This window comes from Microtus ochrogaster, chromosome 1, assembly GCF_000317375.1.
Source record: "Microtus ochrogaster isolate Prairie Vole_2 chromosome 1, MicOch1.0, whole genome shotgun sequence".
NCBI lineage: Eukaryota > Metazoa > Chordata > Mammalia > Rodentia > Cricetidae > Microtus > Microtus ochrogaster.
Genome location: NC_022009.1, coordinates 5298408 through 5324891, shown reverse-complemented (window position 1 = coordinate 5324891; position 26484 = coordinate 5298408). Strand labels below are relative to the sequence as shown.

The window sequence follows — 26484 nt, the reverse complement described above, 5'->3', positions numbered from 1 at the left end:
GGCTGGTCTCGAACTCACAGAGATCCACCTGCCTCTGCCTCCCGAGTGCTGGGATTAAAGGCGTGCGCCACCACCGCCCGGCTCTTTTGATTTTTGTATCCTTTAGTATGATTGGCTTTGGCTAACTCGTTGAATGATTTTATACAGAGATCAAATATCTTTTGCATTAAATTTATTGTTTTTGAAATTTATTAAAATATGTTTGCTTGTACTGTTATAAAATACTGCAATTACGTATGACATTTAATCTTATTGTAGCTATATAATCTTTAATCTTTTTACTTAGTCTTTTGCAAATAACTTTTCTATGAGTTAAACAGCGTGTAGCATATAATGTGAATGTTGATTTCACATGTTTTATCAGGGATTTTTTATTTTGAGTTTAGCACCTTCAATTGAATTTGGCTGAGTAATGTAAAGTGACTGGTGTCAATAATACTTTTAACTCATTTCCATGAAAATTACTGAACGGCACAATAGTACTATGTGTTAAGTGGATCCCAATCACATGAACATAAGTGGGTTTTGCATATTTGTATATGTCAATCTACATACCACTTTGTAAAGAAAATTGTTCTTAATAGTATCCAAATGTACCCTCATATTAATTTAAAGTTATTTATTAAGTTGGTACATATAATTTATTTTTTTACAATTTTGCTTTAAGTAATAACTCCATTTAAAATTTGTATGTACTTTTAAGGTGAAGTAATGTTTAGAAATAAAATGATATAGATGTCATTACACTAAAAATTAAAACATTCTTGGTATTTTGAATGTTTTTAAAGAAGAGCTATTCTCTGACACCCTAAACTGGATTATGAGTAGAACTATTACTACATTTGAGTTATATGTTCACAGTATCTTGTATCTAATATACTAGCCAAGTGTGACCACGTTTTAAATTACGTTTTCCTTCTGGAGAAAGTGGATTCAGCTTCAGTGCACATTACTCTAGGTAGTAGACTACCTCAATGTATCATTAGTTTGCCCTGTAGTAACCCACTTATAAAGACAGAGTTCCACAGAAATGAGATTCAAGGATTTCATGTTATTATGAAAAATTCAATAAACAAAAATATTAAATGTGCTGTAATTATTTGTCATCTGATTTTTCATTAGCATCAAAGCTACATTAAAAAAACACTAATTTGTGAAGTTCTTTTGTGTAATTCAGATTTCCTGAAGCCTATAAAGCTCTTCATATGTTTATGTGCCTAGTTTCCCTAGATTTATAAGAATGTGATGAAAAAATTGTAATTGGGAATTATTGGAAATGAAGACATCATACATTTCCACAGGGTCCTGGTGATTTCTGTGTTGTTTATCTCAAATGAATTGAGTGTCTAGTCATGGAGAAGGACCTTACAACAATGTACCGAATACAAAGAGGAATGGAAATGCTGTTTTTCATGGTTTTCTCCTCCAGAGACACAGTGCATAAAAGAGAAAACTCTTAAGATGAACAAAAAAGGAACTTATATGGCTTGTGTTTTCAGATTAAAAACTTACTCATCTCTTGTTCATTCTGTGCGCATGTGTTGTCCTTGATCTTTCCAAGAGTAACTGAGGGAACGTGTGTTAGGTTCAAGGAAGTCATGCAAATGCTGTTGTGTAGCCTCTTATGTTTGCAGGTCCACTGGAGACACTTGACTTCTGATAGTATCCCTGTGCTTGTAGCTTCGAGGTTAAAAGTAGATGTCCAATATTTTATTCTGATACAACTCCACTGTATAAATTAAACTTCATATGCAGGGAGGCCAATATCAAGTTGAAGGAAAACACAGAAAATAATGTCAAACAAATAGTACGTCCATATGAGAAGCAGCTGTAACAGAAATAGTTTATTCCCTTTTGGTTCTATACTCTCAAGCCAAGTTCAGACCGCTAGGAAGCCATAACTCCCACCCCAGCCACATTCAGTCCACCATAAGGCAGAATCCAATTAATTGCTATCACTGACCCTGGACCCAGAATTTCTGTTGTGAGGACAGAGCATGGCAGGCATTCTGGGTCATCTGCAAGGAGTTCTCTTAGTCTTCTCCAAGAAAGAGTCAACCTTGTTTTAACTGAACCATCTGCATACTGTGGGGTTAGGAGAATGTTTTGCAGATGTAGTATCTCCCCCACCGCCAGTTCATATTTCGCAAGTATCTAGAAATGATTTGTAAGAATAAATGGATTCAAGTCTTACTAAACCAGCTTTGGTCAGAATGTAGATATGATCTCAGAGGAAGTTTCCTTTATCTTAATATGAAATTTGTACAGCATGTGTATAGCTTGGGAAATTATGGAACTGTGTTAGCATAATATAAAAAAGGTATTCGGTTAGATGATCCATGTTATTTTATAAACACTAATGGCCTATGATCTTAGGTAAACTGTTTTCATTTCCATGATTCATTTATTTTTTTTTTTAATTTGTCGAGACAACGTTTCTCTGTAGCATTGGAGTCTGTCCTGGAAATACCTCTTGTAGACTAGCCTTGAGTGCACAGAGATCTGCCTGTCTCTCCTATGATAAAATTATTTAATCCTAGTACAGCATAGTTAAATACAGTTGTCATAGTTAGCTGATGTTGCCATTGCGATCCACCTAGAAAGAGAAAACCTCAGTGGAAGTGTTGCCTACGTTGAATTGGCTTGTGGACGTGTCTATGGGACATTTTCTTAAACGCTGTTTGAGGTAGGAGGGCTCAGGCCACTGTGTGTGATGTCATGCCTGGGCAGGTAAGTCTGGATTGCGTAAGAAGAGTTGCCAAGCAAGCCAAAGGGAGCAAGCAAAGCCAGTAAGCAATTCTGTTTTCCATGGTCTTTGCCTGAGTTCCTGTTCTGGGTTCTTGCTTCCCTCAATAATGGCTTGTAAGTGTAACAGGAAATACAACCATCCTTTCCCCAAGTAGATTTTGGTCAGTGTCTTACTCCCCAACAACAGAAACCTACCTGGAGCAACAATTGTGAGTAGAATTCAAATAGTATTTTCTCTATTAATGTCAAGCATTATCTGATGTATAGAAATCGATATTGAGGATCTTTAAATGGGTTCACATTTAGATTTTTTTCTGGAATACCTATTAAAATTTATAGTGTAAATAATGAAAAATTAGCAAAGAAGCATATGCTCATCCTATTTTACTTTGCTTTATTATTTCAGCCCAGACACGATTACCTAGAGTGACGGAATTCCCGCAATCATGAAGGTAACACTAACTCCTTGTGGAATTTTTATGTTTTAGCCTTAAAAAAAGGACGATTTTGGATCACTCCTGATCCTTATCACAAAGATGACAACATCCAGATTGGGCGTGAGGTGAAAATATCTTGCCAAGTAGAAGCTGTTCCTTCTGAGGAGTTAACATTTAGTTGGTTTAAAAATGGTCGTCCATTAAGAAGTTCTGAGCGGATGGTTATTACACAGACTGACCCTGATGTATCCCCCGGAACAACAAATTTGGATATCATTGATTTAAAATTCACGGACTTTGGGACTTACACATGCGTGGCCTCTCTGAAGGGAGGAGGAATATCTGATATCAGTATTGACGTTAATATTTCCAGCAGTACAGGTAAGAGGCTCGCTCATGGTGCCAAATGCTTTTAAAATGATTTGAGTTGGGTGAAATCATTGAAGCCAAGAAATCATTACTTTTGAAATCAAATCTAAATCCTACCATCCTAAATATCTAGTAAATATTTGAATTGAGACATTTCTGCTTTTCTTTTTATTTCAATTTAAATGGGATTTTATAAAAACTGTAAATAAAATCAGTAGCAGTATAAAGTAAAGTTTTTCCCAAGCTTTAAGTAAAATTGTCCCAGCTTTTTTACATTAACCACAGTCCCCATAGCATTAAAAATCATATTAGTAAAGTTTAACCAGCCACTAAAGCTGAATCATTTTTCTAAATTTAAAATATAATGAAACTACTTGTATCTAAGGCATGAACCTTGAGAAGTAATTTAAGAGGGTTTAAATAAACATACATAAGAAATGTGCTTTCTACTAGAGGAAAACTTTTCTTACAGCTGTTGCCAGGCAGAACTTCTTATAGAATACCACGGTACTATACCCTCACAGAGAAAATTGCCAAATGCAAAAATCTATTGGAGAGGAATTCTTTTCAAGTTAAAAATGAGAGCGTGCTATCCTTTTCTGTTGTTTAAAATGTTCTGTTTAGATGAGGGGAAGTCCAGGGTTTTTAGGAGAGGATGGGCCAGGTTCTCAGGGTGTTTTAAAGACCTGTGTGTACTTTGCCAATCTGTTACCAGATTGTTTTAACTGAAGATTCTTACACAGTGCTGGGTGGAAACTATAAATTGAACTCATAGAGCTTCGTTACAGGAGAAAAGCTCCGCGTTTGCAGGTTCTGAACAGCTGGCTTCTCCTTTCCAGTCGGGCAGCATTTCGATTCTTAGACATGTTTGATTTGAGTGCAACTGTGTGCCTTCTCTTGGTTCCCCCGGAAGTTCACATCGGATTGGTTTTACTACCTAAAGTCTGTATGAAAGGCTGAAAATGTTCTCTTGTGTTCTGTAATTCTTTGTTCTAAAGTGTATCCAGTATGTGTATCTGACACATAATCTATGAGAAGGAAGTTAGAATGGTAAAAGTAATTGTATTTGGATATGGATCCTATCCTAGCTTAGGCAAAGCCTCTTTCTATCTACCTGATCTGTAAATATTTGTACTAGTGTGATCAGATATATTTATTTATGATTTCAATGGAAAACTGTTGGTACATATTTATTCAATCAACAGATATTCATGAACAGCTTACATCAGTATGGTAGGCATCATTGTACTAAGTGACATCCATGGATGATTTCCCTGTAAAAGTAAGAAAATTTCCAAGGTCATTCGCATTTATTTTTGAAGGGTAACTCTCCAGAATTTTTTACCCATATATATCACTCTACATTGTTTGTTTCTCCTGTTTTGTTCACTCATCTCTTGTTTGCGAACTCATAAGTGCGCGTGCGTGCGCACACACACACACACATACACGGGGGGGGGGGGGAATCACTGCTTTTATTTAACAGAATCATTTGAGAAAAACATGGTTTATTGGCTGTTCAAATTAAACAAAATAGATCACAGAAAAAAAAGGAGATTTGTAAAATTATTACTAGAATATGTTCTGATATTCACTTAAATACTATGTCTGCATCTGGGTGTCTGAGTCTTAAATATTGTGGATGACAAAGTAGAAATGTTCAACCTCAACTTATAAAATCCCCAGAGATTCTAAAAGAAAAATTCAAGTTGGCCACCAAACAGGTTTTTGTTCATGAAGACCCTACTATACATCAGAATATTTGTAATAAATTATCTCACTCTTTGTTTCGTTTCTAAAGGCCACAGCACTAGAAATAAGAAGCAGTGTTAGGAGTTTTAGAAACATACTCTGCCTTTTCTTTCCTGCCACACACAGATCTGATGCCTTCTGTGAGAAACTCTGTGAAGATTATATTTTGTCTCTACTGTTCAGTGTAGTCTCAGCATTAGGTAAAATACATGGTACATAGTCAGAACTCAATAGATAGTTGTTTAAAGCAACTATAATCTAATTTATGAACCTAACACTCTACTGTGACTGTCTTTTCTTATTCTATCTCAGTAGTGCAAACACTGTTGCCCTTGTTATTCTTTCTCAATTTGCTACTGATATGACAAAAAGTTCTTCAATAGATATGTGTATAATTTGATTTAATGTTTCAGCCTCAGGACAAGATGGATGTTCTAATTTGTCTAATAAAACTAAAAATGTAAGTTTTTTGAAAATTGCTAAGGTATTAGTGTGCAAAAAAAATCAAAGCATTAAGCCAAGTTCAGGAACAATGGATTTTATTTGAAAACAGAACTATTATATTCTTCAGTCTGGACACCCAGAAAGTCACATTTTGAAAGAATAGAGAAGATAATCTTAAACTAACAAGTGTGTCTCTCTTCATGCTGAAACAGTCTTGTTTTTCATATTACCTCTAGTGCAATGACACACGAGGGTAGATTATACAGTTCTCATGGATGAAATTTTGGGTTTCTTAATTATCACCATTTGAGAAAGTTTAACAGTGACCAAATGGTCAGTGGTTTTATTATAGTTAAGCATTTTTTTATGTTAAATTTACATCATTTTAGGTTACATTTTTAAATTCATTCTAAACTTTCTGAGCCTGGAATTACACAGGAGTCTACCATTAATTCTCAGTTGTTACTGTGTTTTAAGAGGTGTATACATTATGCTTAATAAGATGTTTTGTTGCCCTGAGACCTTTCTGCAATAGCCCAGAAATCTTTCTTTAATCACAGACCCATAGTCAGCATGTGTGTTTGACAATACTTAAGACTGATTGAACTGGAAAATAACCCTGAAGGCAACCTGTAGTTTGCAGAATTATTAATGGTATTATTAATGGTTTTAAAAGACAATGATGTCGGAAAATGAGTTATATTTAGTTATATTAAAACTCTGGAGCGCCTATGTCTATTTCAGGGTTATTCATGCATTTATAGGATACTAAAAGCTACAATGTACATGACATTAATTATATATTATTTTCTAATTATTTCAATGTTAACAAACACACAGAATGTTCTGTAAGTTTGCACATTATTCTTGTTGTAACCATTTGCTGTTTTCTCAATTTAAATAGCCATTCATTTCCAATTCCATTACTAAATTCTTTCTGTGTTGGGCTCTGCACCATATGGAGATGATTCAGACAGACATTGCTCTTAGGTCATGCAATGAAGAGTACCCAGGAGCATGATATAGTCTGCAGTAGGCAGATACTGTACTTGAACTTTGACCAGATTTCTTTAGATGCCCTGAGTGCTCCTGCAGTATAGACACAGGACAGTCTCAGAGAGAGTTTAGATTGGATTTGAATCTTAAAGGAAGCAGAAGAAGCAAACAGACGATGGGGAAAATCTCAGAAATGGGAAAACTGCTATTTATGTCATATTTATAGCATTGGCATTGATTTGAGAAAATCACGATTGTTCATTCTAGTCTTAATATGTTGAAACTATATTTTAGGCTAGACTTCAGGTAACTTAAGGTATTTTATGTGCAGCACTGTAAATGTCTCCATTGCAGATTTAAATATATCGAATTCTTGTCACTGTTCAATTTTGTGAGCTATAGATTCTTCATGTGCCTCCTAAAGAGAAAATGCGAGCAAATTTAAGCCTAAATTATCAGCAGCTCAAATCAAATTCTGAGAATATCATTAAAGAGCAGTTCTTCCTTTCTGTGAGCATAATTGGCAGAGTAGAATTTTTGTTTTCTTAGGTTTTTCTTTAAAACATTCCACTGCTTCAACCCCTCACTTCATAGTGAAGGCTCTGGGGCTGATGAGCATGCACGCGTTCCTTCACAGGGCTCAACAAGCGTGTGTTCATAGTAAACTCAGAGAAATGTATATCAGGCCTTGAAAGTTAAAGGGAAATCGGTTTCCTTTGGGACTCATGGTGAGACATCTGGCGAGCAAATACAGACGACAACTCAGCACGGGAGTGCAGGCTTGTGTTCCTCTCTTAGTCAGAGTGCAAGGGGATTGTATGTGGCAGAAAGAGGTACAAGATTGTGTGGGGTAATCACGATACAGAGACATAAGTGCACAAGCCCAATGATAACCACCTGGAAATGACTTCACAATTTCAGCTTGCTGCTGGCCATCTAGTTACTCTGGAAGACAGCAAATGTCTGCACAGGTACAATGATAGTGCTAGTTAGCTTGGGGCTGTGGTGCACAATGAATGAGAAACAGAAGCGAACATGAGAGCAAAGAAAAAACTCATTAAGCCCATTTCATTGGATATGTTTCTTTGTTGTTGTTTTTTTTTTTTCTATTTAAAAAGGAAAGAAAGTGGCCTAGGGAATTATTCTGATTAAAAGTGTATTCATCCAGAATGACTGTAGTGAGGGTTGGAGTTCTTTGCTAAAAAAATTGAGCTAGTTCCAGGACAGGCTCCAAAACCACAGAGAAACCCTGTCTCAAAAAACCCAAAAAAAAAAAAAATTTGAACTCTTATATCAACATGAAAAATAATGCTTTGGTCATAAGAAAACACCTGCAGTTAAGATTTATAAATTCGTGCCCAAGTCAGTAGACAGAGAAAAAATAATTTACCTTCTTAATTCCCAAACATAAAATCTATGATAAAATCTATGATAAAATCTGATGCCAGAGCCAAGGACTGGTGAAGAGCTGGGTAGCAGTTGTCAGCTTCTCTAGCTGTGCATCTGGTTCAGCTACAGCTATTCTACTCTGCTGAATATTCTACTGATTATAACAGCTAAGCTACCTTAGTGAATAAATGGGCAGAGCTGCACTAAAACTTTCTTTTTCAAAAGAGGGAACAAGGATATGTGCCCAGCAATCATAATATGCTGACCTCTAAGATATAATATTACAACCATATTTATTAAAAGGACAGAACTAAACAGATGGGCTATGTGGGATTGCTAAAAAATTAAGTTGAACTACTATTTACCTAAGAAAACACCATCACATCCCTTGTAAAGATTGATGCAAAACCTCAGACTTCCCCTGGATTTCCTTCAAATGCACGTTTTACTGACTGCCTTGCTAAGCTGACTGCTATCTGCTAGAGTGGTCCACACTGTTGAACTAGGTTTGCTGCAAATATTCCGGAGGTTATTTTATGATTGCTCAAGTCCTCGGGCTTTATCCATGATGTGGAATTTTTTTCTGTTGCTGATGTTACACTGTTTATAACTCTTCCATCCCTCTGTTCATGTGATTATGTAAGAACAGAGAGATGTAATGCATGCATGTGTGCACGCACACCACCCCACACACACATGGCTTAAAAGACATATTAACAAAAATTATTAGCTTCAGCATTACTGAAAGTGAAATAAAAATTAACACTTTTGAGGCCATGTCATTTTTTTTTTTTTTTTTTGGATGGCTGACTGACCGCTTCCACATCATCCTCAGGCAGGATTGCTTTCCTGCAAGTTAAACTCGGTCCTTAAGTCATGAAGATTGACTCTTGTATTTATTTTTAGGTAGTTTTACTAGACTTAAGTCACCACCTGTGATCTTAGCAGAGTTCAGCCACTCACCCTTCATAAACAAATTAAAGGAACCAAATTAATAGTGAAAAATCAAAAAGGGAAGATTCAATATGGCCATACTGTGAAGAAGGACAGAGACATCCAGTGGAAGTCCTGACAGAATTATGGGTTTAAAGGAAAAGCAAACTGCTCAGTGGAGCAGTCTTTTACACTGTCTCCATTCCCCGTCTCTCCTATAAGACCATGTTTCAAGATGTAAATCTTCATCTAATGAGAAGGCAGTTTCCTCCTCTGGATGTCCTGAAGGTTCTAGCTTTTCCCTCTCCCAGCGGGAGTTTCCTGATAAAAATACTAATTTCTTTGGATTCATTCCCTCGATTTTGTGATAACCAAGGAAGAGAGCACCAAGTACGTCCTTTGGGCATTTTAATTCCTACCAGACAGAGCATTTTAATTCCTATTAGTTTGTTATACCATTCCTGGGTGAAGGATAACGCTTAGCCATGGGAACAGTGGGACGATTTTCTCCTGAAAACAGTAGAGCTCCTTCTATGGCCTTTCCTGTCTTCCTCCTTACAAACTGACCTCTTCTCCAGAGTGAAAAGGAGCATAGTTGCAGAGGGTAAGACCTGAAGAGCAGCCTGAGCTCAACTCTACCTATTAGTGGTAGAGTTTTAAGAGGCCATTTTGTTCAGTGAATTTCCCAGGGAGCCACTGGACTACAACACTGTCTCTACACATCCTTAAGTATGTGCACAGACTAAAGAAATTTTCAACTCAGGGTACAAACCGAGGTGCATCGTTTTCATCTGTCTTTTGGAAAGAACAGTATGCATGTCAATCAGTGTTACAGAGGATTGTTATATAATTCATATTGAGCTACAGAATCTTTCCAAGAAGAATGTCTTACTGTTAGCATTGTTTATTTGAGGAAAAGGTTTTGTTTCATAAATGTCTTTTATTTAAAATCTGAAAGCTCTGCATTAAAATTTAAAATGCTTCCAAGAATTATTAAACATTTATCAGAGTTCTGCTGACTTGCATTAGTCTTTATAGTTTAGTGTGGGGTACAGAAACAAATCAAAAGTAAAAGATAGCTGGATGACATTTACCTGCGCTCTGGGTTTGAACTGGTAATATAGTTGACTAACATGGTAAATAAAAGTAACAAATTTTTCTTAATATTTTAGTTCCATGCCAGTTTTTCACACAGAATATTTTATTTAATTATTCTTATTATAGATCTGCTGGAGACTGTGGCTCCTAAAGCCATTGTTCCATTTCTTCTGTTTTTTCATTCGACTTTCAAATGGTCAAGAAAGCATTGAATATTTTAGAATAAAAACACCTTCTAAAGGTTTGCTAAGTGCCCTGTTAAAATGTACTGAATGATTTAAAAAGACATTGCTAAACAACACAAAATAAACCTCGGGCATGGCAGGTGAAAACACTTTAGCTGAAAACACACTAACGTTTTGGAATGTTCTGACTCAAGACAAAAAATCTCCCACAATACTGAGTGCAGTATATGTGCCCTGGAAATCAAATGTTGAGGAGCAGAGTTAACTGAAAACGAAAGTGATAGGAAGTGGTAAGCGCCACACCAAGAACTAAAAAGTGTCTCACAATTGTAGAAATAATTAATGAATGCAGTGCACAATCAATCAAAATATTTGCTAAATAGTTATAATAGAAAAGTGGCAATGGAAAGAAATAAACTTCCATAGACTCTAGTTAATAATATTCCAGTGTGTTTACACTGAATACCCTTAGTAACTGACAAAGTGTGACATTTACTTTAATGTGTTACCAAAGTTTATGAAAATGCACAGGACAATGCCTGACCCTGACCGGCAGGAATCCTGAAGGATAGTTGGCCACTGCCCTGGATTAGGAACGAGACACTCCCTTTGAAACATAGAGAGGAACCTTGTAAGGAAGGATAGCTTTAAGTAAGATTAAGAGTCCTCATTTGTGAGAAGACTAGGGACAGGGACCCAGAAAAGGTCCTTCAAGAAAATCCCAGGGAAAAAGGGAATTCCTGACTGTATTATGATATTTGAGGTGGGTTAGGGAAGGGTCTGTGCTTCATGGTATGGTTCAGCATAGCCTACAAGTAGCATCATAGGCCATGGTAGATCTTATATGAAATGGCAGTTGTACTAGTTATCTTTTCAGTGGCACTTATAGGAGTGACAGGGAATTTTAAACCAATTTTATTTGCAAATTGTGTTGAGAGACATGGATCTCTGTGAGTTGTAGACCAGCCTGGTCTACAAAGAGAGATCCAAGACAGCCAGGGCTATTACACTGATAGACCCTGTCTTGAAAAAACAAACAAACAAGCAACAACAAAAAATTGGTCTGTGAACTTTAGTCATTTTTATATTTTAATTTTTGTCCATAAAATCCCTGCAATTATCTGAAAAACACTCAACCCTTCCAAATATCAGAATGAAGCCTTTACCTTAAAAGTTATAGTTTAACCTATACTTTTAAAAAATAATTGATGAGATACAAGTAATCATACCTAAATTATGCTTTCTATAGGCTTGGTCCTTTTCTTCTTTAAAACTTTTTAAATTAAATTTTGTTTATAATGTGTGTGGTGTGCATGTGGGCATATGTGTGTAGGTGCACATGTGTGTTAAGGCCCAGCATTGTTCTTACTTTTTTCTAGATTTCAGTCTACTTTTTAATTTTTTGGCTTACTTCCTATTGAGGTAGTATCCCTCCTTTAACCCAGAGGTGCCAGTTCGAGATAATATAGCTAGCTAGTTTGCCCCAGGAATCACTGTCAGTGCCTCCCTAGTGCTGGTATTTCAGGCTGCTGCCTCTGGCAGGATTCCATGTAGTTACCAGGGATGAGAATGCCAATCCTTACACTTGCACTGCAAACACCTTGTCTGATGCAGTCAGTGGGGACATAGGGAGCACGTGGATTATAAATAGCAAAATGCAGATTAATCTAATAAGGACTGAGAAATTAGTTCCACAGTTTGCATGAAGTTATCCTCGCCATCAATTACCTGTGTTAACAATAATTATTATAGTTATCTTAACTAGCAGATAAGGAATAAATGTTTCCCTCCATTTATTGTAAAGATTGGATTATAAATTAGGGCTTGTTATTTTAAAGTTATAGTACCAGGACCACCCCTGGCTTTTCCTAAGAAGAGAACATAAGGTTTGAGGAGTGGTATTGTATTGCTAAATTGACAACTATGAATGTGATTCAGCTTAACAACAAACACATTGCGGTTCTGACACTAGGCCACTGTGAGGGAAATGGAAAACTTTGGTGAGTGCCTCCAGAGTTCAAAGACTGAACCTAGTTGTTTTCTGTATAAGAGCAAAATCTCTCAGGATTCAGGCAGCAGGTAGAACAGTTGCAGCCTACAGACAATTTGTTGTTTTGAGATGAGAGTTTATGCTGTAGTCCATTCTAGAGTGGAACTCACTACGCTGTTTAAAGTGGCTTTGAACTCCTGGCACTCGTCCTGCCTCAGTCTGCCAGATGCAGAAATTACTCACTGAACCACCCACCATACATGGCTTCAAAAACCAAAACAGACCTTCCTTTATATCTGTTTGTTTGTTGTGATGCTGGAGCTTTAGCCAAAGACTTATGCACACTATACAAGCCCTTTACTGAACTGTCTCCTGAGATTTTAAAAAAAATTTTCATGTATTTCTTTTATTTTATGTGTATGAGTGTTTTGCTTGTGTGTGAGTGTATATGTGTGCACTCCATGCATGCAGTTCCCAAAGAGACCAGAAGAGGGCATAAGATACTGCTGGAACTGGAATTAAAGATGTGAGCCCTTAATGTGGTTGCTGGGCATTGATCCTGGGTCTTCTAGAAAACCTCTTGGCCACTGAGCCATATCTCCAGTGCCTCCCCTGGAGAGTTAAGTATCATGTTGTAGTTGGCAAAGTCAGAAGTCAGAGGTATGTATTTCAAGAGTTACAAGACAGAGTATAGAAATAAGATTAATACAAAGATACCCCTAACACATTATTGTGCAAACCATGTGTCATTTTCCTCAGGGCTCCTCAGTAGTGATACAAGAGGTTGGATACAGATCAATCAATGGGCAGAATTGCATTTGTCACACAAACACCAGTGGATTGAGCTTACTTAATGAGATTTGGATCTACAAATAGGTACCATGGGACAGGTAATTCTGGTGGGTATACAAGTTTGAGAAGTCTTCTAATATGGCTGACTATGAAGACCCATTGGGGGACAGTTCAAGTTAAGGACTGTATGCTCCACAAGGATGGATAGCATAGGTTTTCAGGGTACAGGAAAAGCTGATGAGACTAGGTTACTCCCAAGTCCATGAAAGTCAATATTTCAGAACTCCCAAAGTTTTGTAGATCCTTCAGTACCAATGAATAGATTAAAATTTGTGAAAGGAAACCTTTTAAAGAGATGGTTTGCATATTACAAAATACATGGGAAGTTTAAAAGTAGAAAAACTAAGATGGCAAGTGGACCAATGTCTTTTTCCAAAATGCACTTAGCATGAATTACAAACGACTGTAAAAGTTACATTAGTAGTATACTTTTACCAAGTCTGTCTAAGTAATATTTGTAAGCAATATTCTTCAGTTGACATTTTAACAGAAATCTTCTTGTTTGAAAATAAACTACAACATAAAACATACCTCACAAACCTTAGATCAGAATGAGTCACCACAATCGATGGCATTATATACGTCTCAGTGCGGTTTTGAAATTGGGTCCATATTTTTAGAGCTGCATTCTGCACCTCTCAGAAATGCAAAATGCATCGTAAGGTGCACGCTTGCTGCCATGCAATATTTGTTAGTGAGGACTCCGTGTGTTATATGCAAACTCTCCTCCTATTTCCTTTTAATTGACCAGTCATCAGCCAGCAGATCTGTTAATTAAACCTCATTTGCTCTCAGGAACATGTGGCCGTGATCTGAGGAGGGAACATTGCGTTCGCTGGTCCTTTCATTTTGCTCTTGATAAGGCATAAAGGAGCCAGCTCCGTCTCATGTCAAAATGTTTATTAGGATGGCAATCGTATCTCTTTCCAGAGAATCAGGCATCGCCGGTGGGGCACAATCAGGGCTGTAATTAGGGAATTTGTAAACTACAGGCATTGTTCGCAGTGATCATTTATAAGAGGCCTAACAGTGTCACATGGGTTCTATAAAGAGACAAAAGGCCTTTTCATGGTACAAGTAAATTGATTTTTTTCTAGCCATTCTGTGTTGAAGAGTTTAGTGGTGTGAGCAACAGTTGCTGCAGAAAATAAAATAAATTTAGGTTGTTTTGAAGCATCTCTTTACCACGCTTTTACAAAACATGTTTGGTATATAATCGTCTGCCTTCCTTTAAATTCAGAATTCTTTCACCATTGGAAAGCAGTGCCGTAATTAACACGATCACACAATTTCCATTCACTTTCTAGTCTGTGCTTTTCATGGCTACACCCTGACCTTTCTGGAAATGGACAGCCCTGACATTTTGTCATCCTCATAAGGGAGAAATGGATCTATTTAGGGATGTCCAGACCTCATTACTTCAGAGAAAAGGAACGAGAGCTGGATATCTATGTAGCCTGCCATTTATGATACTATCAAGACATAGAAATCAAATTATTGCCCATAATGGCAGACAAATGTAGGCTTCTTCCCTTAGGATGTCTTTAGATGTGCCTCTAGATACTCGTTGGGTACATTTGTATCCTCCCCAAGATGTTATTTTCCTCAAAACAGCCTTATTAGAAATGTATTGTATCTTCTCAACTCCTTGAAATGGCAAATGTGTGGATGTGTCTGTGTGTGTTTGTGTGTATATTTGTGTGTGTGTTTCTGTGTGTATTTTTTATTTCTATAAACATTTGTGTGGTTGGATGTGCACCTATGCTTAATAGTTGAGATATCTGGTTTCAATAAAATATGGTCTATACCCTTAATATAGAAATGTGTATATAACAATAAAGCATAATATGAAATAGTATGGTAAACATATCAGTGATATAAAGATGAATAACATGTGCTGTGTAGTTACTGTATCTAGTGCTTTTCCTTTATACAGCATATACATGTAGAAAACACACTGTAAGTGTAAAAATGTGCAAAGTAGGTATTATTGTGTTCACTCTGTATAAACAGAGGGTCAGACTAGATAATGTTCCCCAAGTTACCAGTTCTTGAGGCTAGGCACTCAACCTAAGACTCATTTTCTGTAAGTCTGTTTAGGGGCACTTCACTCTGCAGTGTACAACATTAGCTTTAAATTTGTACTAAATGTCCCTCTCAGCCATCTAATTTGAAGATGAGGAAGCAAATGCCATCTTCCCATTGCTAAGATTATGCATTTTATATGTGGTGAGGTTCTTTGTCTAAGCCAAACTTTTAATCTAGCTTTTAATTTTTAATTTCTTTCAAAGATGTATTTTTATTCTTGTATATATATATATATATATGTGTGTGTGTGTGTGTGTGTGTGTGTGTATGTGTGTGTGTGTGTGTGCTGTGAGTGTGTATTTCACATGTATGCAGGTGTTCTCATCGGCCGGAAGTGTGTGTGTTGGATCCCTAAGAGCTGAAGTTAGATGTGTTTTTGACTCACATGATATGGGCTCTGGGAAATGAACTTAGATCCTCTTTTGGAAGAGCAGTAAGTGCTCTTAGCCATTAAACCATCTGTCACAGTCTTCTAAATTTTTAACCTAATATAATTAAAATTCCTGAAAACCCTCCATGCTCATTTTAAGCAGTGTTGTAATTAATAAATTATTATGAACAATTGCAGCTTTTAAAAAGTCCCCATGTTTATCATTTCCCATGATACAGTGTAATTCTTGATGTTGGTGAGTGGCCTAATCCGTGCCTCTTGTCTGCACTCTTGAATGTATTCACCTACGGAAATGGCTAAAATACTTGTTAAAGTAGTAAGTCTAGCATAGGCTACATATTTTTATATGATGTCCTTCATTTCTTAGTTCCATGGACTTTCTATCAGACTAGGGGGAAATGCTGGTATACACACACACACACACACACACACACACACACACACTCGCACGTACACATTTGAATAAATCATGGGCATCATTTTTAAGAACAAATGAGCCAGAATGCAAATGTGTTATGGGCTATAGTAGTTACAGGAACTTGGCACACACACACACACACACACACACACACACACACACACACACACTTTTTTCTTTACTTACTGTGAAGCCCTGACTGACCTAAGCTCCCTATGAAGATCAGGCTGGCAGTGAACCTGCAGAAAACCACCTGCCTCTACTACCCAAGTGCTGGGATTAAAGAAGTGTGCCACATGCCCAGCTTGAACTTCACTTAGCTAACATTTTATCTATAAGAGTATCTTTTTTACCCACTTAAATTTGTATTACATTCTATTTAAAGTATTTTATAGTCAAATCATCTGAGTTTTTCCATATAACTGTGGTTTTCTATTTTTATCTTCTGTTATTTTACAAAAATGAAGCTACTATAGGAGCAATAGGTTGGGGAACAAGACTCTAGTTCCCAGACATGCATATGACTTAATGTTTCTTTATGAAATAATCTTTTCATTCCTCCAAATTATTTTCAGACTTATCTGCTATGTTGCTCCTGTGAAAATCTGTTTTTAATTATTGAAATCATCATGTACTTCTGCTCTTTCTTTCAAAATTTCATTCTAAATCATAATTTGTTGTTACTAAATTTTTCACATAATTTGAGTTACTAGCCAGCTTTAAAGACTTTTTCCTGGTCCACAACCAAGAGAACCTAGACAACAAAGTGGACTTTAAAACAGGCATACATAGATCTATATAGGAAGGAGGAAAAGATAAGATCTCCTGAGTAAATTGGAAGCATGGGAGTTGCGGGAGAGTGTAGAATAAAAGAGGGGAGGAAGGGAAGGAAGTGGAGGAAAAAATGTATGGCTCAATAAAAACAATAAAAAAGAATGCAAAAATTTGTCCCCGTTTATGTACTTTAAGAAAAATAAAATTTGGCTTGTGAGTCTTACCATCCATAATTAGTAACCACCAATTACTTTTATGGATTTCAGTGCAGAAGAAACAAACCCGAGAAAGAATTTGAGAAAGAAACAAAGAAGTTAATAAGAAGTTTTCATAACAGAGATTAATATTAATAACTCAACAAATATTCCATCAGAAATGCAAGTTAGATCATTAAATTGTTCAAAGATCTAAATGGCTCAAGATACTGGAAAAGTTAATGATCGGTGCCAAAATTGACGTTAGCCATCTTTGAGGCAGCAAGTACAGGTTCCGAGTTTATTTGCAGCAAGTCTTTTGGCTCATGTAGCAGAAAACATTTGAATGCGATGCAGAGAATGATGTGCTGGTTTGTTCTTACACTTTGTGTTCTGTGGAATCCCTCAGAGACTATTCTTGTGCCATAGCAACACCTGCTGGGAGAGGGAAGTTGGAACAGCCATATCAGATGCCTGCCAAACCAGCTTTTCCAATGAATGGCACTGCATGCCCTCCATCTCCAATACCAAACCTTCAGAATTGCTACTTCCAGGACACTGCTGCTCCCCATATGCTCCAAACACCTAACAATTCTATTATAATAAGATTTCCTAACTCTTCAAAAGTAAGCATTGTGTATGTGTGTGTGTGTATTATTGCCCTGTAACCTTCTTGGAATTTCAGAAGTAGATCCCGGGGTACTTTAGCCTTCCGTGTATTTGCTTTCTTTCTGCTTTGTCCTGAGATCTGTAAAAGACTATCAATGTTTTATGGTTAGCATCTCCTAATTTATTAAGGTGAGATGCTGAACAGTATGTGCCAGTGCAAAAACAAAAGGCAAGTTTTATTTACAGAGTAGGGCAAGGGTTGTATTTATTCTAATTCCTATCACAGTTGGGAACAGTGGGCACACCATCTGGTGTGAAGACATGTTGTAAATAAGTGCTTGTTCGTATGTGAACAGGACCATAACTGACGCAAGTCTGGGAGGAGAGGACTACATGAGCACTCTTGTGTAGATCACACTAGCTTTTTATGGGCTGCTAGATGTGGAAAGTCATAGAAGAGGCAAATCACTCAAAACTAACAAGTACTTTCTTCCTCACTTCAAGGTATTATTTTTGCTTCATTGTATCATTGTTGTGACCAAATGAGAGTAGAAATATTACCACCAATATAATAATATATATAATATAAATCCACTGTTTTCAATATTTTCAATCATTAAATAATAATTATTCAGTAGTAGTTTGCCTTCTTTGGTTGTCTAGTAACTTTGATTTAGGACTATATGTCAACCAGGACTTTACTAAACACCTCTGAAGCACCTTAAAAAGTCACAGGGCATGAAGGTTACTGAAAAGATAGAAGACTTTGGTTAGAATATTTCAGCTACATCTGATAGGTTGTACACATTTTCTTGGTGATAAATAAAACAAATTAGAAATAATAAAATTCAGAGACACAGAAGATGAACAAAGGATACAGGAATTGGAAAAAATGAATAGAGAGGAACATTTAAATGGAGGTGAAACATTGCATGGTATGATAGGTTTGAACTCATTCATGAATGGCAGTGAAAGTTACAACTGAGCAAACTTTTTAGTTAGATACGCAGACCAGTCCTGTCATAACCAAATAGGGAGTTTTCACAGATGTACTTATTAAGATATGAATACTAACGCATAGTATGTAAGATGGATTAGAATCAGTAAGATTTAGACATTCCATCTCAGAAAATGGGGTATTAGTAGTATACACATTCATATGATAACATTTTTTAAAGATCAACTCAGAAATGATAAAGGATTTTTCAGGAGAAAGATATTTGTCAATTTAACTTTAGTAACCTGTTTATAAAGTTAATGATGATCCATAAGGCAGTACAGAAGTGAAATATGCTCTCAAATACATGTATCTCAAGAAAGTTATGAATATATAAATAGATGGATAGATAGATAGATAATAGATAGATAGATGATAGATAGATAATAGATAGATAGATAGATAGATAGATAGATAGATAGATAGATAGATAGATAGATAGATAGATAGATAGATAGATACAGAGTTTCACTGTGTAGGTCTGGCTGTCCCTGGAGCTCACTCTGTAGGTCAATCTGGCCTCAAACTCACAGCAATCTTCCTGCCTCTACTTCCAAAGTGCTGAGAGTAAAGGCATGCACCACCACTGCCTGGCTAGTTCTGAGTATTTTTAAGTAACAGTAATGCAAGGAATCGTGATGCAGGCCTGTGATTCCATTTAGAAACAAGAAACAGAGGGACAATGAGTTCAAGAGCAGTCTCAACTGCCTAGTCAGCTACAGTGATATATTTCCTTAATAATAAATGAACGAACGGATGAACAAATATGTAAATAAGACAGTGACCAGAAAGTTCTAGGTCCTTCTTTTCCTCCTCTGTTTGTACAAATGAAGAATTGTTACCAGCAAGCATCTGGTAGCAATATTTATTTCTTTAATAATGAATGGCCAGTAATTTTCCAGGTTTACATAAGAAATTGTTTGAAACCAGATGTGGTGTCAAGCAGGAAGCATATATCATCAGCAATTTCATATGTAAGTGAGGGAACATTGATCCTACCTGAATATTTTCACCCCAAATAGCATTAAAGTCTTTCTTACTATAATCCAGCATTTAAGTATTTACCATGCTGAAAGTGAGCCAACGTTATTATTTTAAAAATTACTGCCAGGACTTAGATTGAAATTATTTTGAATTAGAAGGAAATGCTCTGATTTGTGTTGAACGTATGTATGACTCTCTCTCCCCCAAGTAATCATTAAACCTGTGTTCTTATAACTTTGGTATATTAAAGCAAATTTACATAATCTTAGTGATTTTTTTTAGTGTATGCTGTAAAGTGAGAGGCGATCAGAATTTTTCAATCCTATAGAATAGTTATTTTCAAATAGGTATTATGGCAATAACATATTTATGAACTATGTAGAATGTACTATTTTGAATGGAAGAGGATCAAAAGTAGATTTATAGTATATGTGCAGATGGTGGTACTTACCCAGCAGCTTCTTTCTATTACCCCACAGCCAAACATACTATGTCATTACTAACATCCAATTTACAATTAATGTAAAGGCATAATATTCAGTCCTACATTAAATGTCTGTGATTCATCAAACCCCAATACTGAGTGTGTATCTCTCTCCTTCCCTCTCTTTGCATATATCCCAGGATACGGTAGCAATGAAAAGATTGAGTGTAAAATAGCGTGAATACGAAAAAACTCCCTGTGATAGAATGTCTGTCTTCTAAAACATGTAGGGTCTGAACTTTGAGCCACATCAATGCAAAATTAAATCCATCAATAACTGTTGCTTGAAATAGGATGTTGTTCCCTTCATAGTCTAAGTCAGATATAAGACTCATATCAAATAAGACATAATTTTTAAACATAGGTGGTAGCTCAGAGTGCACACTGGTCTTAGAGATGACCAAAATTCTGTCCCCACACCCACTCTGACTCTTAGTACAGCTTTGTAACTCCTGCTATGGAGGATCCATCGCTCTCTTCTAATCTACTCAGGCACCAACATAACATGAGTATGTAATTAGATGTAAATAAAACATAAATACTGAAAAAAATGATACTTTCACTGTTTATAAAACTTTCTATTGTTTTTGAAAAGGAAACATACATGCACACAGTCAGATGATTTCATTGATTTACCTCATTTTTGCCTTTGTGTGTGATACTAGAGACATAGCTTAGTGCTTTGTGCATGTTGGGTAAGGGCTCTTCAAGAACTAAATCACTAGCCCTCATTTTGATTATTTACATCTGAGAATTTACATTGGTCTTTCTTTTTTCTTTCCATCAGGACATTTCTTGAATTCTTACCTATAGAGGTCCCTTCAAGGAACTCACTATTCCTTTAAAATCTTATTTTCTTGTAGTTTTCTTTTATTTTAGTATCAATTATGCTTTCTAGTCTAGAATATACACATCTAATATAAACTAATTTTCCTAAAACTTCAAGTGTAAATTAATTACTGGTGTATTTATTTTAGGAGTCTTTATAATATGGGTCTGGTTAGCCAACTGTAGAAAGTTCTACATGCTTCATTTTAAAAATAAAGTATTCCTTTCATCTTCATATTCCTTTTAAAGTTCAGCACCTGCCAGGAAGTGCACAAGCATATCTGATTTCTTTTCACATTATTATTATTATTTCTGGGACTTCAAATGGACCTACATGTTTGGAATAATGAAGTTTTCCAAGTAAAGATTGAAGAGTTGATGCCTTCTGCTTCCTCCCTAATACAACATAGAAAGTATTTCCCCTTTTGTTTCAGTCACTGTGTTTCATTTACAGTCTGTGATATAAGAGAAACGTTGTCAGAAAGCCATTTTGTTTGAGTTGTAGGTTTTATTGTTTTATTTTGTTTTCTGTTGTTGATGATGATGTTTTTAATGTTTGGAAGAAGAAACAGCTCTTGATCAAGACCTTCCCAGTTCCTCCCACTCTAGCCTTTCAGTATATGAACCACATCAGAAAATATGCCTATATTTTTATTTTCAAAGACTTTTTTTAATAACAAATACCTTCTAAATAAATATGTTTTACAAGATGCAGGTGCATAAGACTGCTGTCTTTTACTTGATATACTTTTATTGAGAAACAGTAAATATTATAATTCATATAAACCATTTTAAAAATCCATAATGCACTTAATTATGTGCCTTAAAATTGCCTCTCCTTTGTCTATTTTAAATTTAGTTTGGAGCGTTGTTTTTTCTATACACATTTTAAATGAAAGAAAACAGAAAAAGAATATGCAGGATCATTTTTTAACTCTCTTAACTTTGAGATGCCTCTAAATGGCAAGGCCTGCATTATAAATCTACCCAAACATTATTTTTTCACAATTTCTACTTATCTGAGTTAGTAACTGCATATTTTTTTTATCATTTTTCTATCTGTTGCTGCTAAAAATGCTCATGACTCATGTCTGTTTATTTCTATTATCTGATTTAGTCTCAGATTTGTAATTTTCTGCCATCCCACTTTTCACTGATTCCCCTTTCTTCCTTTCTCAGTTATTTCATGTGCTGTTAGAATGGGCAGCACAATTTACCAATAAGAACGTCAAGACAGTGGCTGCAAAGGGCTTTCTCATCCCCCAAACATGGGAGAAATGCCCAAGATTGAGAACAGGGGCAAATGGCACCTGTTTCTCCTAGCCAGGCAGAATGAATTTCTAGGCCACAGAAAATGGCGAATTCTCACCAGAAGTTGATAGTAGTAACATCTAAGGAGGCGGGGGGGGGGGCGGTATGCTCAGTGATGAGAGTGTTGGTTTGTAAGTGTGGGTAACAGAGTTTGGGTCCCTAATACCTGCATAATCCAGGTGTGTGTATGATGACAACTCTGGGTTCAAGTGCCTCCGTCAGCCTCAGGCTTGCACACAAAACACACACACATTCATACACACACACACACGCACACACACACACACATACACACATGTGAGCTTGATCCTCACCCCTGTATCAAGGCTGAGCAAGGCACCCCATCACAATAAATTGGCACAAAAAAACCAGTTCATGCACAAGGGATAGATCCTGGTCCCACTGCAAAGGGTCCCACAACAAACCAAACCATGCAACTGTCACCAGCCTGCTTAGGGCCCAGTTTGGTGCCATGCAGGCTACCCATCTGTCAGTCCAGAGTTCCCAGGAGCTCAGATTAGCTGTCTCTGTGGGTTACTTCCTCATGAATTTGACCCATCTTGCTCATAAATCCCTCCTCCCTCTTCAACTGAACTCCTGGAGTTCCACCAGGTTCTTGGCTGTGGATCTCCGCATCTGCTTCCATTAGTTACAGGATGGAGGATCTATGATGACAATTAGGGTAGTTACCCAGGAGATTAGAGGAGAAGACTGGTTCAGGCACCGTCTCCACTATTGCTAGGAGTCTTCGTTGGAGTCCTCCTCATGGATTTCTGGGAATTTCCCTAGCACCAGGTTTCTCCCTAAACCCATAATGGCTCCTTCTATCACGGGTGAGTTGGGGGATGGACTGAGAGGGAGAGCAATGAAAAACACACATTTCTTTGAATGAGTTCTGAATATAGATTGCTTTAATATTTCACATTTCTATGGAACCTTTGATATGCTAATGTTTCACAAATATTGGGGAAGAGTAAAAAATTGAAGCAAAATGTATCAAGACAAAACTGACAATAGTAGTATATTTAAGGAAAACCACTGTTCTTGTCATGTGAAGCCCCTGCAAGAATTTGCTTTCCTCCTTGACTGTCCTTATTTCTTTTTCCTCCCTGTGTCACTGCCTAGCTATCTCATTGTCGCAATTTATTTGTTACATATAAAATTTTTTACTGAATTTATATTATGTATAAGATTGTCTCCTGGATGCTGACAATACAGCGATGAAGTATGTGTGTGTTCGTTCTGGAAGCTCTTATTTCTATTTTGACGTGTAGAATATGCTGTTATAAAATACACACGGATAATAAACCAGTAACTGTTGTGAAGAACTTGATGAGCTGTCATCCCCTGTAGTAACTGGTGAGGTGGGAGAAGAAACCCTGTTTGGATAAAATAGAGTTTGTACCACACAGCAGCATGCTCCACTTAACAATAGCACTTGCAGTTATCCACACTGCTCGCTAACATGCTGTTCCTTGTCAATACTGATATTTTATCTATGTTTATCGAAAAATGACATCATCATTTAAAAGCCTTTATCATATTGTACCATGACAGTTCCATGAGTGAACACATCTATCGCGCTGTTTTCAGAATTTCTTAAAACACTGCTCTCATGAGCAATCTCATGGAGGTTTTTGGACTTCATAGTAACCTGAACAAATGTGTGTTCGTGGTGAAAAAGCTAATGACAGGGCAGCAGGAGAATTGGGAGAGTGAAACCCTCAAAATAGAGACACTGCAAAATGATGACTTTCCTGGGATGTCTGCCAGTAGTTCTACAATAAAATAATTAAATAGGCAGGTATGGAAGATATTTTAATGCATATGCTGTGTATATTATACACATGCATATGTAAACATGCTCATTGGGATTAGATAGTACTTAGAAGTGCAGGCAAGAGGATATGAGAAAACTAGGAAAACTATCATTTTAATTAGCAGATGGCATGCGTTGGTAATTAACTATTAATTTAAGAAATGATTGGTATTTGTGTTTGAAGATTTGGAACACTTGGAATATAAAAATAGATTCCTTTGTAGAATCAAAGAAGTTGGAAGAGATTAGAATATCTACTGTTGTCATATAAGACGAGAAAGAGTAACAAACATGATCTCCCATGGAAAAACTGATAGAAATAATTCAGAGTTTGGTGTCCAATTTTAGGATATAGAACTTTTAGTCTAAGCAAAAAAAAAAGGAAGCTTATAGATGTTGAGGGAAATCATAAGATATTTTTGGTGAAAAGAGATGTTTATAAAAATTTAAAGTCCTTAAGCCAGTGCAGTTTGCACGCCTGTAAGCCCAGCACTTGGAAGCCTGATGCATTATGATCATGAGTACAAGTCGAAATAGGATATGAAGCAAGTTTCAGAGCAGCAGTGTGGCATAAAATAGTGAAAACCCTTCCCTAAACCAAAGCAAACAAACATTTTACATAATAAAAAAGATTACAAAATGTTTTTAGGTGTTTGTTGCTTAGTAAAACTTGAAGTAATTCATAAAAGACCTATTTTTAAGCTGACAAGATAAAAAAACTGAATTCTGTTTTACTAACTTTAATTAGGCAAATTAAAAGATTAAAGATTTTTAAATCAATGAATAACAAATGTGCAAAAGTAATTTTCATACTATTCAACATAGTGAAGTTTTAGGAAAATTTTAGGTAGTCAAGTATTTAATTATAATGGCCTAATGTTTTAAAATATTTAAATATTCACCATATTAAATCAAGATACAAATGTTTGCCTTTGACTCTGTTCTCCTTCACTTTCTACACTGTTTCTATCATAGGATGAGTGCCCTCAGGACTGATACAAAAAAGTCAAGTAATTAGTTTCAAACTTTAGAAATTAATGCACAGATTAGTTACACTTAGCCCACATTTGGGGGCTTTACGGAGTAAATATTTAAAGCAACAGCAATCCATTACACAATCTTTTAAATTATATTTTTTAATGTAATTCACAGAGAGTAATTGAAGTTCAGATACATACTTGGATTGATATAGTTTATATTTATTTTGATATGTATTCAAAAATATTCTAATAGAGTAAATTTTAGTTATGAAATAATATAGCATAAGGAAGAATTTTGTGAAATATACATCATAAAGTCACTTGTATTTCTTCTGGCCTCCTACCGAAGAGCAGTAATTGAAAGGGATTTTGTCCATGGTCCTGTGAGGTTAGTGAGTGTGGGTGCTGGGCAAGGAGCCCACTGCTCACTTGTAGATATACAACTCCTTAGACCCTTTAAAGATTCACGTCAAATTGTCAGTGTTTTCATTTCTGGTCAGTCATTGATTTTGTCATCCTGAAACTCAGTGCTTCTCCTTAGGTGAGTTTTGACATTAAATATTTGCTCCTTAGGATTATTAAGGGAGTTGAACACAATTGTAAATCCTCCAGTTGTGCTTGGCACATAGTAATGACATCATATGTGGTAAATGTTAAGATCATTTTTGTATTCTATTTCAGTTACTCTCAGAAAGGGCAAACAAATATTACAGTTCCATCTGTTTTGTTGAGATACATGGCTTAGAATTGCATAATTTTTTGTGGTTTGCTTAAAAAAGAAAATTCTTGTAATAAATTTTAATAGTGTCTACAAAATAAATTATTTGAGTAAATCATTTAAGAATTAAGTTTTTATAAATGTTTTAATTTTCAGATTAATTTTGTTGAGATTAACTCCTGTAATGTATATATTTACTTCAAGAAGATGATGATTACTGATCATTTTATCTGACTTGTGAGATTCTGTAATGTGTATCATATAACTAGTTTTTTATAACTTGGAGTAAATGGAGAAATTAAAATAAGGATGTATGTGTGAGACACTTGAATGCCAAAATAATTTGGTATCTCATTAATGTCTCTAAATGTAGTAAAAAGCATTAGTTGAAAAATAACTTGAACTTGTTTGTTTTGCTACCCTGAAACAGGAATAAAGTAAGGCTCATAATCTCTAATGGGAAAATAAATCTTCCAGTTAGCCTAAAATCTGCAACACCTTCAAAAGAATAGCAGCATTAATTAGAATCATGTTTCTATCCACCCCTATCTCTAACATTGAGAATAGCTCATGTTTGTGGACACTTTGCTGCAGAGACCCATTTAATTTCAGTCAAATACAATTGCATTATTAATGCAAATCTGCTCATATGATATGGAGTACTGTTTCTGATATTGTTTGTAAGAAAAATTATTG

General features: G+C 36.0%; 1 protein-coding gene across 4 annotated transcripts in view; it reads left to right on the top strand.

Moving 5' to 3' along the window:
* Mdga2 (MAM domain containing glycosylphosphatidylinositol anchor 2) overlaps window positions 1-26484 on the top strand; it is a 733616-nt gene that overhangs the window by 557013 nt on the left and 150119 nt on the right. For all 4 annotated transcript variants that reach the window (XR_003376942.1, XR_003376941.1, XM_026779216.1 and 1 more), the window contains exon 7: window positions 3237-3566. Coding sequence is in view for 2 of the 4 variants with exons in the window: in XM_026779216.1 (XP_026635017.1) it covers window positions 3237-3566 (330 nt within the window). In the remaining 2 variants the exon portion in view is untranslated. The remainder of the gene's footprint in view (window positions 1-3236; window positions 3567-26484) is intronic.